This window comes from Phoenix dactylifera, chromosome 1 (assembly GCF_009389715.1).
Source record: "Phoenix dactylifera cultivar Barhee BC4 chromosome 1, palm_55x_up_171113_PBpolish2nd_filt_p, whole genome shotgun sequence".
Taxonomy (NCBI): domain Eukaryota; kingdom Viridiplantae; phylum Streptophyta; class Magnoliopsida; order Arecales; family Arecaceae; genus Phoenix; species Phoenix dactylifera.
This window is the reverse complement of record NC_052392.1, coordinates 34,785,908-34,802,325: the sequence shown is the minus strand read 5'-3', so window position 1 is coordinate 34,802,325 and position 16,418 is coordinate 34,785,908. Positions and strand designations below refer to the sequence as shown.

Sequence of the window (16,418 nt, the reverse complement as noted above, 5' to 3'; positions counted from 1 at the left end):
AATGATGCTACTTTATGTCAATGTGATCCAGGATGACAAATCTTTCAGTATATTGCGCAAGTCTCTTGGCTCATTTCTGGAAGGCGCATCTGATGATGATTTTGGGCCTGATGAATGAGCCTTGATTACCGGCAACTGCTCTTGGATATGGGGAAGCATAAAATTCTGTATATAAACCTTATTCCCTTTGACATCATCTATCTTCTTTAACTGAAGATTTTGCCCAATTATTGGACAGTGAATTGGGATTAAAATTTGTCAATGGTTCCTAGGCCCTAGAATCTGTTTTGTTATAAGAAATGGGGTATCTACAGTAATCATCACATTGCCTGTTTCTAGTTTTCCAGGACCTGGACTACTGAAACACTGTTGGTAAAGCAGATGATGTTAAATCTTTTGACAAGGAGATACCGGGAATTGCACCAACCATTGACTTGTGTGAACCACAAGACATTGCACTTATCCTCAATATCTTACATGAATGATTTCATCATCTCAAGCAAAATTATTCCTGTTACCAGAAGATTATACATGTTCTCAAAGAGGTTTTCTATCATCAGTTGGCGATACATTATGGACTACTCCATTGGCTAGAACAAAGGTAATTGAATGTCAATGACTGGATAATATCTCTCATAGTTTTAAGATTTAGAGGATATGGTTTTCTCAGAACAAGGTTTTAGATTTTTAAGGAAGATTTAAGTACCAGATTAGTACTCTTTTCACTACAACTTTAATATTTTCTTTACAGAACGTGATCTTATGGTACTGTTTCTCTCTGACCAAAACATTCAAACTATGCTTCTCTTGCATTTGGCTTCTGTAATGGCAAGATTGTTTTCTTGAAAGTTATGCAGTGTACCTTTCTGTTGCTCACCACTGTGTTGGGCTGCATTAAACAGAGTTCACATGGTATCGTAGTTTCAGAATTATCTAAATTTTTATTTATGATTTGAGTAAATAAAGCAAGACACTATCAGCTTTTCAAATCAACTGAACTTCAAAGAGCTCACTGAAAGAAAAATCACTGGATTTAATCAAGCTTGAGAGGCCTAATGATCTGTAATAAGATACCGAGAGCTCAGATCCTATTGTGAATTGGGGCTGGGGCTGCCTAAGTAGTCACACCTGTCAATTTAGCTTAGAGGTTCGGGCTTCAAGTCTTGGGTGGTGCATCAGCATCTTCAAGTATTTGAACTTGGATGATCGTAATGTGTGCAGCTTTTCTTCCTTTCTCTTATAAGAAGGGCAAATTCTAATTTATCTGTCATCAGTCAGGTGAATAGTGATGCTCATAAATGACATAAATACAAATATTTGAAAAAGAAACTTTACATTCTTCCGGGATGGAGCGTCATCTAGATCGTTAGCAGTCTGAACTCCAAACCACACAGCATGGTGCACTTACATCTAAATCTAACGTGCACAACAAAATTTCAACATAATGATTTGGCTGGCTAAGAGCCCCCTAAATGACCCATTATTGATCGAGGGCTTATCAATCTGCACCATCTTTCATGCCTCACATTGCCCACATGGGAGAGGCTCAGGTTTGAAAGCTCATCGGACGAGCAGCTGGTCCGATACAGAAGGGACAGTTGGATCACCATCGTGATCCATGATCGGCGAGCTTTGAGATTGCTGATATCAGGGAGCCCCAGATACAGCTTCAAAGCGCATGCCAGTTACGTATCACGATGGTAATCCAATGGTCGATAAAAGTGCTGCATCGGACCCCCAACAGACCTAAACCACTCCCATTAATCTAAAAGCATTCCACTGACTCGCTTGTATTAGGACCATCCAGTTGCATGACATCTCAAATTTTACCAGCATGCTCCACAGAGAAACATGCACCAGTAAAACTTCATCATAAGAAACAGTAAGTGTACCTGCATTGACGATAGATTACAACCTGATCATGGCATGCAACATATTACGGAAATAACAAAACGAATGCCTGACATATAACTACAAAAATATCTTAAAGTTTCTGTTGCTCAAGTTCCTGCCGCAATGGACGGCTTGGCTTGTTTGATCGGCCATTTGCTGAACTCGAACCCAGTGGAGGAAAATCATCTGAACCCAATTTAAAGGGGCTGCTAGAAGCCAGCCCAGCAATTTCTACTTGCTCCTGGGCCTTCGAATTATGGCTCCAGTGGCAGTGCATATGTTTACCCAGAACTTGAGCTTCTGGAGTAATTTGCTGCTGATTTGGAGAAAGTGTGTTAGCTACTTGTTGCACTGGGGATTTTATTGGTGGATATGCAAGAGGATGAAGATTCTGCAGAGCCGGGTCAGGTGAGAACTTGTAAGGAAGCTTACTGTCATCCATCTTTCTGAACGTAATAGAAATCCTGTGCAATAGGTAATGTGATAGAAGCGGTTAGAAATGGCAGTAAGTTGCAGATATAATAACTCAATCACATGAATAAACTGCATGGAAGAAACTTCAAGTATAGACACTACCTTTCAGTGGGGACAGCTGGCACACAATGCTTTGCCACATCAGCACCATTGCCATTTAAGACAAGCACAGAACTGCGAAGTGAAAAAAGATATGAAAAAAAAGCAAAATCCTATTTTAAACTGTTTAGAACCTATTATAGTTAAGCTTGTCCAGAGGTATGTGTACTACCAATAGCAGTTAACATAAGTAGCATCATAGTGATAAACAAAGGAGATAATAAGCATACCCAACAGGTAGAGGTATTGCGGTAGATCCTGAGAATTCTCCTGGTCCCATTATTTTAAGTTCTCTGCCAAATAAAATATTACACTTCGATAGCAAGGAGACAGTGCAAAAAGGCCGGAGGAAGTCATGATGATCTATGTGAGGAGGAATGCAGTCATCTTTATCATATATGTTGATGATGCAACTATCAGGGACACAAGTGGGAGGAAGGACATGCCATGCAACCATTCTCTTGATCATTGTTTTTAATAAGGGCGGCATAGGATCTACTTCCTCATCCTGTATTATGCCTGGAGGATTCCCATAATTGTCCTGCAAAGTACACAACTTGTGGTAAGAATCACATCGGCCAACATAGCTATAAAGGTGGAAATGCTGCGAGTTATGGCAAGCAATACACATACCACTGCATAGTTGTAGCAGCATCCAAATTGTATCGTTACACGCCCCTTCCCACGCATCCATTTTCGTGGTTCCGAATATGTGCGTCCTAGGGCCAAAAAATCAAAGTTTAAATAAGAGAATCAAAAGTTAATTACCCATGCAATTTTACATTAAAAATATGAAAAAAATATAAGATATAGTTCGATGCATAACTTTCCATATTTTAATACTGAAACACAAGTGACAGAACAACAAATTCCATAAAATTTAGTACATAAAATCAAGTATTGAGATTCAAATAGCAGTAGCTTGTATATTTGTTACTTATGTGTAACACAGTAACCATTCATTGCAATGTAAGTCCTGAACAAAACTTATGGTAATTGCTAATGTTCTTAACAAGTTGATCTAACAGTCTGTTAACTCTTATTTTAGATAAGTCAAAATGAAATTAATGAATAAGTTTTTCATGGAGTGTGGAAGTTATCTGATGCATGTGCATCAACAGGGCACCCTGACATAGTTTCTCCACACTCAACTGACATGCAAGTAAAAAATTTGCTGCAACTCTTCTCCCTCCTGTTACCCAACATTACACAAGAGAATAAAGATTGCACAAAACAGTGAGCGTTTTGATGGATATAACATTTCCTTCTTCCATGCACCATATGTTCTGCAAGTCCGGGCAGAAGGATAGCATACTGATGATAGCATCCTTAAAAATGAAAATGAATTTCAGAAAAAGAGCTTTGATTACATTCTATATCAGTCAGAATATTTGCAAGGAATAAAGATAGCTAACACTAGAAACTGTCAATGGCAGCTCTAAAGCTACTTAAATACCAGAACCAGTCAATGTCAGTGAAGTGTTTTTTCAAGAAAGTATTGAACTCGTGATTGATAAATGAACATCAGGTGTATGTCCGTCATCCTTCATGCAGTAAATGAGCAAAGCGGGGAGAGAATATTATACTGTTTGCCATGGGATGTTAATTCCCCTCAATGATGCAGTCTAGTTAATAAACGGGGCCCCAATTTTAATCAAGGTGATCAAAAGAGTCTGACTATAAATATAGAAGGACAGGAGATCTCCCCAGACCACGAAGGATTTCTTTTACAGGCTTCAAAAAAAAAAATGTTTCATCAAATAAACCATATATCAAATCTTCAGAGAAGGTTGTATAAAAGCTTTTGGATGATCTCTTCAGAGACATCTGATAGAGAACAAAATAAAAAGGAAGACTTTGAATAAATCTCTTGTTGAATTTCTTTTTTCATCACTCCAAGTTTTATCCTATAACTAAAAAGCTTATAACATTAATATATTGAACATATTTTCTAACTGGTAGTTCACATGCAAGATAAAGGCCTTGATTACATCTCATGCTACTGTTCTCTTCGTGCCAGCAAGAAGCTTATATATTGAGAGCTCTTAACATTAAAGTTAACAAAATTCCCAAGTGGCAGTCTGCATACAGGATATTTATTTATCAAAGAGTTTATGATTGTTCTACACCATGCCATGATTTTTTCCTATAATAGCAAAATTGTGCCTCAATCTACACTTTCATGTAATTAATAAATTTTTCTATACTACAATAGCAAATTTTTGCATTGATCTATGCATATCAGAATCGTAACTAGATTTGCACGTAGCACAAAATCAAGATTATATTTTATAACGATAAAGCAAATAATATTTTCATGGCGATTCTAGTATGACACAATGCAGTGCAAGACCATAAAAAACTCTTGGCAATTGGCATAGCAGTAACCAGCGCCTGTATGTTCTTATCACCACAAATAAAAGTGCAAGAAGGGTAACCAAGATCATACTTCTGAGTTGCCGATTCCTCCCCTTCTCCTGAACATCGTAGACGCAAGCCACAATCCTCTTCTGCTCCGCTGCACTAAAAACTCCAGTATGAAGCTCGAGCCCCTCGAGCACATTGATCCACCGGCCATCGACCCTCTCCATGTGCTTGAAGTCCTTCTTCCTCCCTACCATCGAGAACCTTATCGCCTCCCTCTGATCCCTCGACAACGGAGTCCCTCCACTGGCCCTAGCCTTCTCCGCCGCCCCCGCCAAATCATCTCCATCATCTCCTTCCTCCAGCGACCTCGAACTCGAATTGTTGAATTGCCGGTTGTGCTGCCCAGGCGTCCGGGCCCAATCGGAAGCCGGCGAGCTCCCGGTCGACCTCGCCGACGAAGAGTTGGATCGATACCCGCCATTAATCGAAGCAGGGGATCTTCCTTTTCCGCCACGCCTGATCGAAACCTTATCAAGTTTTCCTGAAAGATAAAGGCAAGATTTGTGATCTTGGATCCAATAAAGAAAAAAAAAAAAAGAATCGCAAGAGGTGGAAGATTTCGCAACTGGATCAAAATAGAGATGAAAATTAGAAATTAATCCCTAACATAGGAGAGAATTTGGAACAACTAACCGTCAAGGTTGTCGACGGCGGGAGGGGATGCGCCTTCAGCCATGGCGCCGCTCGGGAAGAAGAGTAGAATCGGTTCAACAGAGAGATTGGGTTATGGAGTTTGTGAGGCTTCGGAATTAGGGTTTTGTAATTTATGCAGGAAAGGGGAGAGCGAGAGAGAGAGAGTTTCTGAGTTTCGGAATAAGGGTTTTGCACTTAATAGAAGAAAGGAGAGAGAGAGAGAGAGGGTAGATGAGCTGTTGGAATTGGACGCGGATTGGGATTAGCAGCGCTTTATGCGCTTTCCGGTTGTCCGACGTGGCAAAGGCCGCCAAAGCGGTAGCGACGGATCTCGCCTCGGGAGATGGGCTGGTGGGGGCCCACTAGATTGGTCAAGAGGAGAGCTTTTAACATGTTGGATTTATTTATTTATTAAGAACATGGAGGGAAAACCCAGTAGGATTCATGATCTTGCGGCCTTATTAAGTCTGCGTTGTTGTTGTTGTCTCATAGCTCCCTGTTTTCAGGCCAACCAATACTCCACATCAAGAGCCATGGAAAACTAGGATTCTTATATGGTGATTAACTTCACATTAGACCCCCACTCCAGGGAACTCTTTAAGATAAATCTTGGTAACAATATTAGAAAATGATTGATGTGGACGAGAAAAAAGAATCTTTACTACAAATGTTTCTATAGTCAAATTTATTGCTACATGGGATGGGCTAGTATGTGCGGTTAATTACTCATCTTTATGCAAGATATGTATGGTTCAAAGGCGATTCTGGATAGATAAACTACTTTTACCTCGATGTTTATTGAATGTGTCGCTAGTTGATTCATTTTTATGCATCTCATATTTTTGAAGAGGGGGATGGCATTGCCGACCGGTAGCACCTCATATGGCTCATAATACAATTAGCTTTTCATGGACTTTTACTGTTAATTATTATTTAGAACTTAGATTGTTTTTGGATATTGCTGGATTTATTTATATTCGATGCATTTGAGTTGTATCTCAATTTGCTATGCCAAAGAAGGTTGGAATTGAGTTAGATCTATGTTGCATATGCATCCACCAAATCCACTTGCATAGTGGAATAATAATTATCTTTAAACTGTCAGGGAACTTCACATAACCAAAAAAAAACTGTAAAAATAGAAACAAATAATTAGGTTATAATACTAGTAGTTGGAATTTAATGATCTTCAAATTTTCTTTGTTCCCTGTATTCTTCAAGGAAATAAGTCCTTTCAGTTCATGTTACAATATTGGATTCCACACTACGTCAAGTTATTTGTTGCAATTTCATGTTGTTGTTGGCTATTAAAAGGATCCAGAAGCTGAAATGGACTCTGATACTGAATCCTTTACTGCAATTCAGATGTTCTCATTATATATTTCTTACCAAGTTTACCAAATTTTTTGGTTTAGTGATACCTTTTTTTGCCCCCAACTCACACGTCAATTTTCTAAACTTAGGCTGAAATTTATGCAGGAGAAGGACTGGAGTTTTCAGTACAAGGAGATATGGAACTTCAGCCATTTTACCGGCAATGCAACAAAAACTATGTCAAGGAATTTTCCGCTTCTCCTGTCACCGCACTAAGTATATGCTACTTTGTAGTAGATAAAATCAAAGCTTAACCTTTTGTGTCAAGTTTTCAGATGCAGCTGGAAATGAAACTTGCTGCAGGATTTTCTCCAAAGAATATAACGGTAGAAGCAGCACAGACAACAACACCCGTTCCATTGAATTAGATAGGTAATTGTATTACTTATGATGTCCGAGAAAATGGTTTCGAATTGCTTATGAAATATTCATTCTCTTACAAAAGATAGAACATGAATGAATCCTCTCAAGGGAAACCTTAACCAATTCAACTCTATCTAAGATGTGCTTGATGGGCAATTCTTTTAATAACACAGTAGGAGGCCAGATCCTTATGTAGACTTGGAAATCCTAACCCACACAAATTCCTAATAGGGTTAAGTTAATGGCGGCATGCATCAAATCATATGGAGAGAAATTTAAACTTATTTTCTTATGAAAAAAAAATCATCACATCACAAAGATCTCGACGAAATATTAAAGCATTCAAGGAGAAGTTTTTAATATACTTGCTAAAAGCTCAGTCCTCATTGATCATAGTTTAGCAGTCAGTTGAAAGACAAGGAGTTGATACAAGCACAAATAGGCTGCAACAATGAAAGGAAATAAGGTTGCCACCATACTGCCGTCAGTAGCTATTGGAAAAGGAGACCTGGTTAAAAAGCACTGGCATTTATGCAGCAAGCCCAGTAGTTCAGTGTGAGAACAAAGAATATGATGATAGAGAAGCTCTCAAGGAAGCAGTGTTGCTCTTGCCGACATCACCAAATGTTTGCTCGTTCCCACTTTCATGTAGACCTGGTTTTCCTCAAAACGTTTTCCATGAAATCTAGCAGGGAATTCATCAAGGAACAGCAGTGTGAAAACCAGAGGGATTTTTTGCCACCGAAACAATCTTCTTCCTGACATGATCAGAGGGATTTTTAATAATTTCCACCACCATTTGTACAACAATGCATGTCAAGATCTCTAGGATTTTTTTATACCCAGACAACCTTGATCTTTGGATTTGCAGACCATATCTTAGTTAGGTAGGAAGAATCCTCCTTTCACCAACTGAGACCCTTTCCAAAAGAATACCCGTTCTAATCTGATCTGTTGTCTTAATCATCCAATCAGGTGGCAAAAAAAAAGTAATAGATGGGTAGATTAGATAATACTGCCTCCAAACAAAAATGTTTTTGAAGCCCAAACTAGCTAACTTTTTCTCCATTTTATCAAGTGGAGATATCGAATCACTTCTCTTAAGTATCCCCTACCGGAGGAAGACATTTTTTTCAAAGTATTTATGAAGTTTGCCTTCAAGGATAGCAGCTAGAGACTTGCTCCTCCCAATATAAACCCAAACTAGATCATATCTAAAAAAAAGGTAGCCTACCTGCCATTATAGGATCTGGAGAGGGTGGCCAAATATATGCAGCCTTGCAACTATGTTCAAAGAGGCTATTTTTGTATTTCGAATCTATAATTCTTCATGTCACAATGGAGCAACCTTATCATTGCACCAAGGCTCACCCTCTCCAAACTAGATCATAGTTTTGATTAGAATAATCAAACTTTTCAATCCACAAGCTAACTTAAAGAGGTATAAAGTTCATTTGAAAATGCACACAAGTTGTATCTTAGCATCCAAAAATAATAGAGTATCATTAGCAAATCATAAAAAGATGATCATAATTTCATTAATTTTTTAAAATTGAACCCTCAGTCATAAAGCTGAGATAAAGAGCACCATCAAAATAGGATTCAAAAAATACAGCAGAAAACATCATTATCCCGCCATGTTTTTTCACCTTAACATACTACCACAATGTCAAAAGTGGTCCAAGTTTGCAAGTGTAAAGCACCTTCCATGTCAGCTCTATATGCTTATAACTCAGAATTGTGATCATTGCAGCAGTCCACTTCTCATGCCCAATCCAATGGCTAAAACATATAGGACGATACAGCCGCCTATGGTGCCAAAAGTGGTCTCCCAGAATTGGGAAAAAGTTGGAACATCAAATAGCGAAATACCTATATTCATACCAAATATGCTCACAACCACAATGCCAGCAGTGACTACAACAGTTGCGGTGGTGAGCATGACTCCCGTCTGTAGCAGCTGATTCTCTTTCTCATCTAGCATGATGTTGATGTAATCTTCTGTATCGTCCACATACTCTTTCAACTATGTGCAGATAGGAGAGACATTAGAGTCAGAAACCCAAAAGAAAGCTATAAAAATTACTGGTAAAACCAACGTCTGCTGTGCTGGTACCGAGCCCCGGACCAGTTGCCCAGCGGCATGGGTCGGTACGGCCGTGCGCCGCGCCGTGCCGGCCTTGTACCGACGCAGTAAGAGGCGGGAGAGAGGGAGAACGGGAGAGAGGAAAAGAGAGAAAAAAGAGGGAGGCCAGCAGAGAGCCAACAAAGGGCCGAGGAGCCGCCGCGCGAAGGAGGTAGAGGCCGAGGAGGAGGGGCTCCGCCTCCTCCGTGCGGCAGCTCCTCGGCCTCCGCCGGCCGGCCTTTCTCTTCTTTCCACTCCCTCTCCCTCCCCCTTCGTTCTCCATCTCGGTCCACCGTCGGTACGGCTCGGGACACCCCAAACCGGATGGTTCGGGACGGTTTCGACAATCATGGGTAAAACTGTTAATTTAGTAATGGAGAATGTGATTTATTAACAAAACTACAAGAAGTTACAGTGTTACTACAATCTGGAGCATCAATGGTGTTCATAGTTGTTGTGGTCTACATGAAGAAAAACCTCAGCAGCATATCAAACTCGATGTATTAGAAGGGCAAAAACATGAATCTATGAAATCTACTTGATTTTTGAGCTCAGCAAAAAATCTTCCAACTAATAATTATTTTCAGAATGAGAAATATTTTTTTAAAAGAAACTATTAAGCTGGAATGAATAGAGGCAGACAAATTATGTGCAGGATATAGCCTCTTTTACTTAGTAGATCAATGCATGGCCACGTGCAATGCACATGAGAGTATGCATAGAACATCTGATGAATGTCTGGAGTTTTGATTATATATTAGTCTAGATATAGATAACAATATTAGTTCTGTAACAACTATTCTAGCACTAGTACTTTTTCAGGGGCAAATTGGCCTTTACAGTGTCTATTTGGAACATAAAAATTTCAGGTATTTAAAATTTCAGTTATTTAGCCTAAGGTAGAATACCAATAATAGTTCTTGCAAGTTGCCTTCTATATTTCCTCTTAAAGCTCGGCAATAGTGATACTAGTTGTATCAACCACTCATAAAAGAATAAAAGTAGATCAAGGTACTGAAAGATTGCAAGAGAAAAAACAGGCTACATACATGGGATAATTTGTTTAGAGTGCCATCAATCTGCACAAAGTAAGCCTCTAGAAGCATCTCCAACTCCTGAATGTTAGGCTTAAAAGCAGCTAAGCTTCCATGGCTGCTGTCTGTCTCATCTTTAAAAACTTCATCCCTGAATACACAGATAATTTGATGCAAGAAACTTCCTTAACATGGTGAAAGGCATATATTAAGACATTAAATACAAGAACTATCATAAATAGTTAAAGAAGTCTTTATAAGAATTGTTAAATCCATAGCCAACAATTCCAATAAAATCACACAGATCAGACTGAATTCAGGCAAAGTAGTTGTTACTATGGCTACAATTACTTGTTCTAATGATCTACTGTAGAAAATGTTTGCTCACAATGAATTCGGTCAAAAGAGAAGCAAAGCTGCTATCCTTGTAGAGGAACAAAAAATATCAATATGGAAAATGCAATATTCAACCGTCAGGTCATCAATATTTGTCCTATCTGCAATTCAAGTGGTCTTGTCCAGGCTTAGAGTCCTCTGGCTTGCTCCAGCAGCCAAAAAGGTGGACCCAAACGTACAGCTAGCCATATCAGGCATTACTTCCTGTTCTTTGCCAATTTTTGTCCACCCTTGTTTCATGGTTCGCCTAACAAGTTCAAAATTGTGTCGAAATGGCAAAATGACCTAACCAATATATGTAATTATAGTAGATAAATAATAGTCACTCTTCTATGACCTACTTAGTGTGAACAGGCTCGGACAGGCTGGTGGTCATCTAGGTCCTTAAAAAGCTATCATCTTTCCAAAAGAGGAAATGGTGTGCCAGCATATCCAGACTAATCAGATACATTAAATCCATACCCATTATGGACCCAACTCACCAACCATGTCCGCATTCTACTTTGCTCTGCACATATAAAATAAAGCTTGAGACTTCTCTACTTAAATTTATGCTTCATAGCTTATCCAATGTGGACAAGAAGAGGCTAGGATAATGATGATGAATGGTTCGGATATTCGTTGATGTTTGTTATGCCAGTTTTACCTGTCTTGGTTCACTGTGCTTAGTTAGATTGTTACTTTGATCAGAGAAGGTGACCTACATACTGAGTGAACCAAGGCTTAGTGAAATAGAAATGGTACCCTAGTATATAGGGGGAAAAGGTGCCGGATAATCCTCTCTGGGCGCTCTCTAAGTTTCAAGTTACTGTGGCTCTAACAATGTTTGAGTTCAAGTTGTTGTCAGTGGGATTCTATTGGACAGATTTGTCCCATGAAGCACATTGCATGGAGGCACATGGAGTTCGATTTATGTTCGATCGAGTGCTAGGGTCTGTAGGCCCAAGATAAGTTATACTAGTATGCCGACATCCACAACGCCCATTACATATAAAAAGAATAGATAAGTATTAAATGAAGAAGAGAAAATTAAAAACTAATATAGAATATGAACATCAATATAGAAGACTATATCAAGAAATTTCTTGTTAAAAGCCTTATTAGTTTTCCCCTTCTTAATATAATTTTAAATAGAAATATAAGAACAAACCAAGATATCATCAACTAACTTTCTTAATATAGAATCAGACATGAGGTGGGAGAAGCCCATCTCAAGCATTAATTTTGGTCCTTTAAGACATTATTTCAACTTTTTTCTGTAACTTTGAGAGTAGGAAACTATTTTTGCACTTATACATGCCCTATTTATAAGTTCATTCTCTTAATTCATAATTTATTTTCTTATTTCATTTATTTTAAGAAGAAAATAGTTCTAGTACTGGTTTCATGTTTTCTTTGTCAGCTTTTATTAAAAGGAGTCAATAGAAGAGATCAAAGAAATCTTGAATTTTGTTCCTTTTTCCTTCTTAATTCTTAGCATTGTTTCCATATGAACATTAAATTCTGTTATAATTTTCCATAAAAAAGGGCTAATCTGAGAGCTTTGGAAATAATAATTTCATTCAACATTGTTTTTCTTCTAACTACTCATTACTTATTCCACCATCTTTAAGTTATTTGTAAAAAATAAGATTGGCTATGATTGTGATGATGACATGGGTGTAAAGGAAGAAAATAAACTACATCCTAAAGCATTATCTTTCAATATTTTCTTGTTTTCTCATTAATTTGATCTTGAATTTATTTCTCGTCAGTGATTCTCCTCCACAAATTACTGCACAAGAATAAAAACTAGTTACCGATTGACATATCGTTCAGTGTTATTCCTTTTCTTTTGACATGCATTTTGCATGCGCATATGCTAGTATCAGTGAAAGAGGATAAGTCATACAATGAACTAAAGGCAGTCGACTAAAAGCAATCCACAACTTAACAGATAATCAGAGACAAAAGCACTACTGTTATTTGGTAAAATCAATCAACTGAAATAAGTAGATGCTACCCAATCATGCTACCATTTTACTTTGGATTTCTATGAATTATTAGAAAGTAACAAAAATATGGGCAGGTCATATAACATATTCACAAGGTTGATGTGCAATTAACCTTGATGACATCACAATGGATAATGAACAAACCTTGTTTACATATGTATACATTAGAACCGTTATTTCATGACATTCTATCAACATTTATTCACATCAATATGGTCCAGATATTAGACTTCATTCAAAGAAACAATTCAAACCGTTTTGTTCATAGCAATAATTGACATTTTCTCAGTGGTGCCATGTGGGACAAGCTTATGACTTGCAGCATGTAATAGTTATTTTCAGGTTTGTTTTGATTGACTTAGCCATTGAAAAAGCATCTCAAATAATCACTTTGATTGTTGTTCATTGCTTTATCACTTTGTCTTGAACACTCCCAGCAAATGAAATGCTCATGCGACCTTTCATTGTCTGTCTATTATGCCAAATATTTTAACCACCAAATATGCAGTAGTCTGCATTTATCAGGAGGTAAGAAAAGTGGCGACATCAAAAGCATTACAAGGCATAAAGTCAAAGCATCTGATACAACGCTTGTCATTTTCTACTAAATGACTCTGCCAATGCAGTCGAATCCCCTCATTGATGAGGCACTTGAACCTCTTTTATTGCGATGTGGATTATTAGATTAACTATATTTGGAGTGTGTGCAACATTATTCTCTGGCCAACTGTGTCTGGATCTGCTGGTTGGCACCCCTCTCCTCAGCACACGCAGTGGGGAGAGGTCCCAGTTTCAAATCTGAATGGTGGCATTCTCACTGTATTTCTCCCAAAAAGAAAAAAAAAATCTGAAAGCTTCCATTGAACACTTTTGGAAGTTCTATGCAAACTTCAATATTCTCGTTAGCAAATGAACAACTATTACGATGTTGTCCTTTTCAAAGTTTTGTCTCTTGCAAAAGAGTAGAAAGTGTTCCATGGAAAAAGTGTTCTATAAACCCAAGGAGAAGCTTTTGGCAGAGAACGATTGGCTTTTGCTGTCTCCTTTGTTTTCATTATCAGAATTTTGCTTTTGATCCTGTAGCTTCCCTGACCTTCATTTGGAGGCACTGTTGTCTCTCTTTCAGTAAATGGTGGCCTCTGCCCTCCTTTCCCTCAACAAAAAAGAAAAAGAAAAAGAAAAAATAATGGGAACACCTATAGTTCTAAATCCATTAGACTATAAAATTGCCTATTAACTTTGAAGATAAAATTCTTTTAAAGTTAAAACCTTATAGCTTAATAAATGTACCTTTTGTAAGCCCCAGAGCTCTCCGAGGACATATTTGTCTGTCCCATAATAGGACACATATCGCTCTCATCTATGTTCATCTTCTACAATTTCTTTAATCTGTTTTTTGAATTTTCATGCATCTTTGGGGATCCATGCAGTCCTCAAGTATTGAATCAAAATGACATCAGTAAAATGATATGCTTGCCTTCAAAATGAGTTGGTATTTGTCTCCCGGTCCTCTTTTCTGTAGGAGGCAGTATCTTTCTTGACAGAAATCTAGCAACAAAGTTAAGGATATTATATTGTGGTTCCTGGAATTATTATTATTATCATTATTATTTTAGCAATGCATTATCTACTATCTGATGTGTTGGTTAAGATTTCTCTCTCTCCCTGATCATTCAATAAAACTCAAGTTACATACCTTTCTTTCTATTTCAAAGTCTTATTAGTTTGGTGTATTCTGCAGAATTATTTTCCAAATATGAAGATGAAAAGGATAAACTATATGCCCGTTACGAACAACAGCGTGAGTAACAGTGTTTGTTTCCAGTTACTTGGAATCCATCCATCCTACTTTCAGCAGATGTTCAATGTTTTATATTTCTTCTCGAGTTTTCAGGGAAGAAGGAAAAAGCTAATCCGTCGGAACTTGAGAAGGCTTGTGCTCTGAAGATTGCCAGAGCAGAAGAATCTCTAAAAAAGAAGAAGCAGGTATATGAATGAGGGATGTTTAAGTTAGCAGACTGTCATTTATGATTTTCTACTATTCTCTAATTGTTTTATCTGCTTTTATTTGCAAAATTATCTTGATGTATTATAATTTTCATCCTAAGAGCGAGCCATGGTGCAATAGTAAGCTTGTTTTATTATGATCTGGAGTTCGTAACATAGCCTTTCTACATGTAGGAGTAAGGCTCAATACATTTGACCCCTCCCAAACCCTGCAATGGCCGGAGTCTCGTGCATTGCGCCGCTATTTTTATCATAACTTTCGCCCCAAGATCTGCATTGTTATACCACTTTTTTTATACATTATGCCTAGGTGTTTAACAATCACTTGTGCATGCTATACAAGATATATGAATGTGGTTTCTATATAAAGCTTGTGTATAAAGATATATCAATTTGAAAGAGAAAAAAAAATGCGAAAAGATTTAACTGTACATTTTTAATCTAATATATTATTTTCAGAAAGAATCTGCCCAATATATTTGATTTTCTATTTTGGAAATATAGACGAATTGAAATGATTTCATATTCTTTTCCCTAGTGATGTAATTTCAAAGTTTATGCATGTATTCCACTTTCCAACAATCTACTTTCCAATGATGCTACTTTATGTCAATGTGATCCAGTATGACAAATCTTTCAGCATATTGCGCAAGTCTCTTGGCTCATTTCTGGAAGGCGCATCTGATGATGATTTTGGGCCTGATGAATGAGCCTTGATTACCGGTAACTGCTCTTGGATATGGGGAAGCATAAAATTCTGTATATAAACCTTATTCCCTTTGACATCATCTATCTTCTTTAACTGAAGATTTTGCCCAATTATTGGACAGTGAATTGGGATTAAAATTTGTCAATGGTTCCTAGGCCCTAGAATCTGTTTTGTTAATATAAGAAATGGGGTATCTACAGTAATCATCACATTGTCTGTTTCTAGTTTTCCAGGACCTTGACTTCTGAAACACTGTTGGTAAAGCAGATGATGTTAAATCTTTTGACAAGGAGATACCGGGAATTGCACCAACCATTGACTTGTGTGAACCACAAGACATTGCACTTATATTCAATATCTTACATGAATGATTTCATCATCTCAAGCAAAATTATTCCTGTTACCAGAAGATTATACATGTTCTCAAAGAGGTTTTCTATCATCAGTTGGCGATACATTATGGACTACTCCATTGGCTAGAACAAAGGTAATTGAATGTCAATGACTGGATAATATCTCTCATAGTTTTAAGATTTAGAGGATATGGTTTTCTCAGAACAAGGTTTTAGATTTTTAAGGAAGATTTAAGTACCAAATTAGTACTCTTTTCACTACAACTTTAATATTTTCTTTACAGAACGTGATCTTATGGTAGTGTTTCTCTCTGACCAAAACATTCAACTATGCTTCTCTTGCATTTGGCTTCTGTAATGGCATGATTGTTTTCTTGAAAGTTATGCAGTGTACCTTTCTGTTGCTCACCACTGTGTTGGGCTGCATTAAACAGAGTTCACATGGTATCGTAGTTTCAGAATTATCTAAATTTTATTTATGATTTGAGTAAATAAAAGCAAGACACTATCAGCTTTTCAAATCAACTGAACTTCAAA

The 16,418-nt window shown here is 37.6% G+C and overlaps 2 protein-coding genes across 2 annotated transcripts; both read right to left on the bottom strand.

Moving 5' to 3' along the window:
• Window positions 1-1,873: 1,873 nt before the first annotated feature.
• On the bottom strand, window positions 1,874-5,733 carry LOC120112849 (RNA demethylase ALKBH9B-like). Its single transcript, XM_039132767.1, has 6 exons — window positions 5,527-5,733; window positions 4,916-5,374; window positions 3,100-3,185; window positions 2,697-3,007; window positions 2,470-2,541; window positions 1,874-2,357 (listed from the first exon to the last, which is right to left on the bottom strand). The coding sequence occupies exons 1-6, from the start codon at window positions 5,567-5,569 to the stop codon at window positions 1,985-1,987; spliced, it is 1,344 nt and encodes a 447-aa protein (XP_038988695.1). The 5' UTR covers window positions 5,570-5,733; the 3' UTR covers window positions 1,874-1,984.
• A 3,222-nt stretch (window positions 5,734-8,955) lies between these two features.
• LOC120104926 (magnesium transporter MRS2-F-like) lies at window positions 8,956-10,647 on the bottom strand. Its single transcript, XM_039116856.1, has 2 exons — window positions 10,438-10,647; window positions 8,956-9,289 (listed from the first exon to the last, which is right to left on the bottom strand). The coding sequence occupies exons 1-2, from the start codon at window positions 10,492-10,494 to the stop codon at window positions 9,008-9,010; spliced, it is 339 nt and encodes a 112-aa protein (XP_038972784.1). The 5' UTR covers window positions 10,495-10,647; the 3' UTR covers window positions 8,956-9,007.
• Window positions 10,648-16,418: the final 5,771 nt, after the last annotated feature.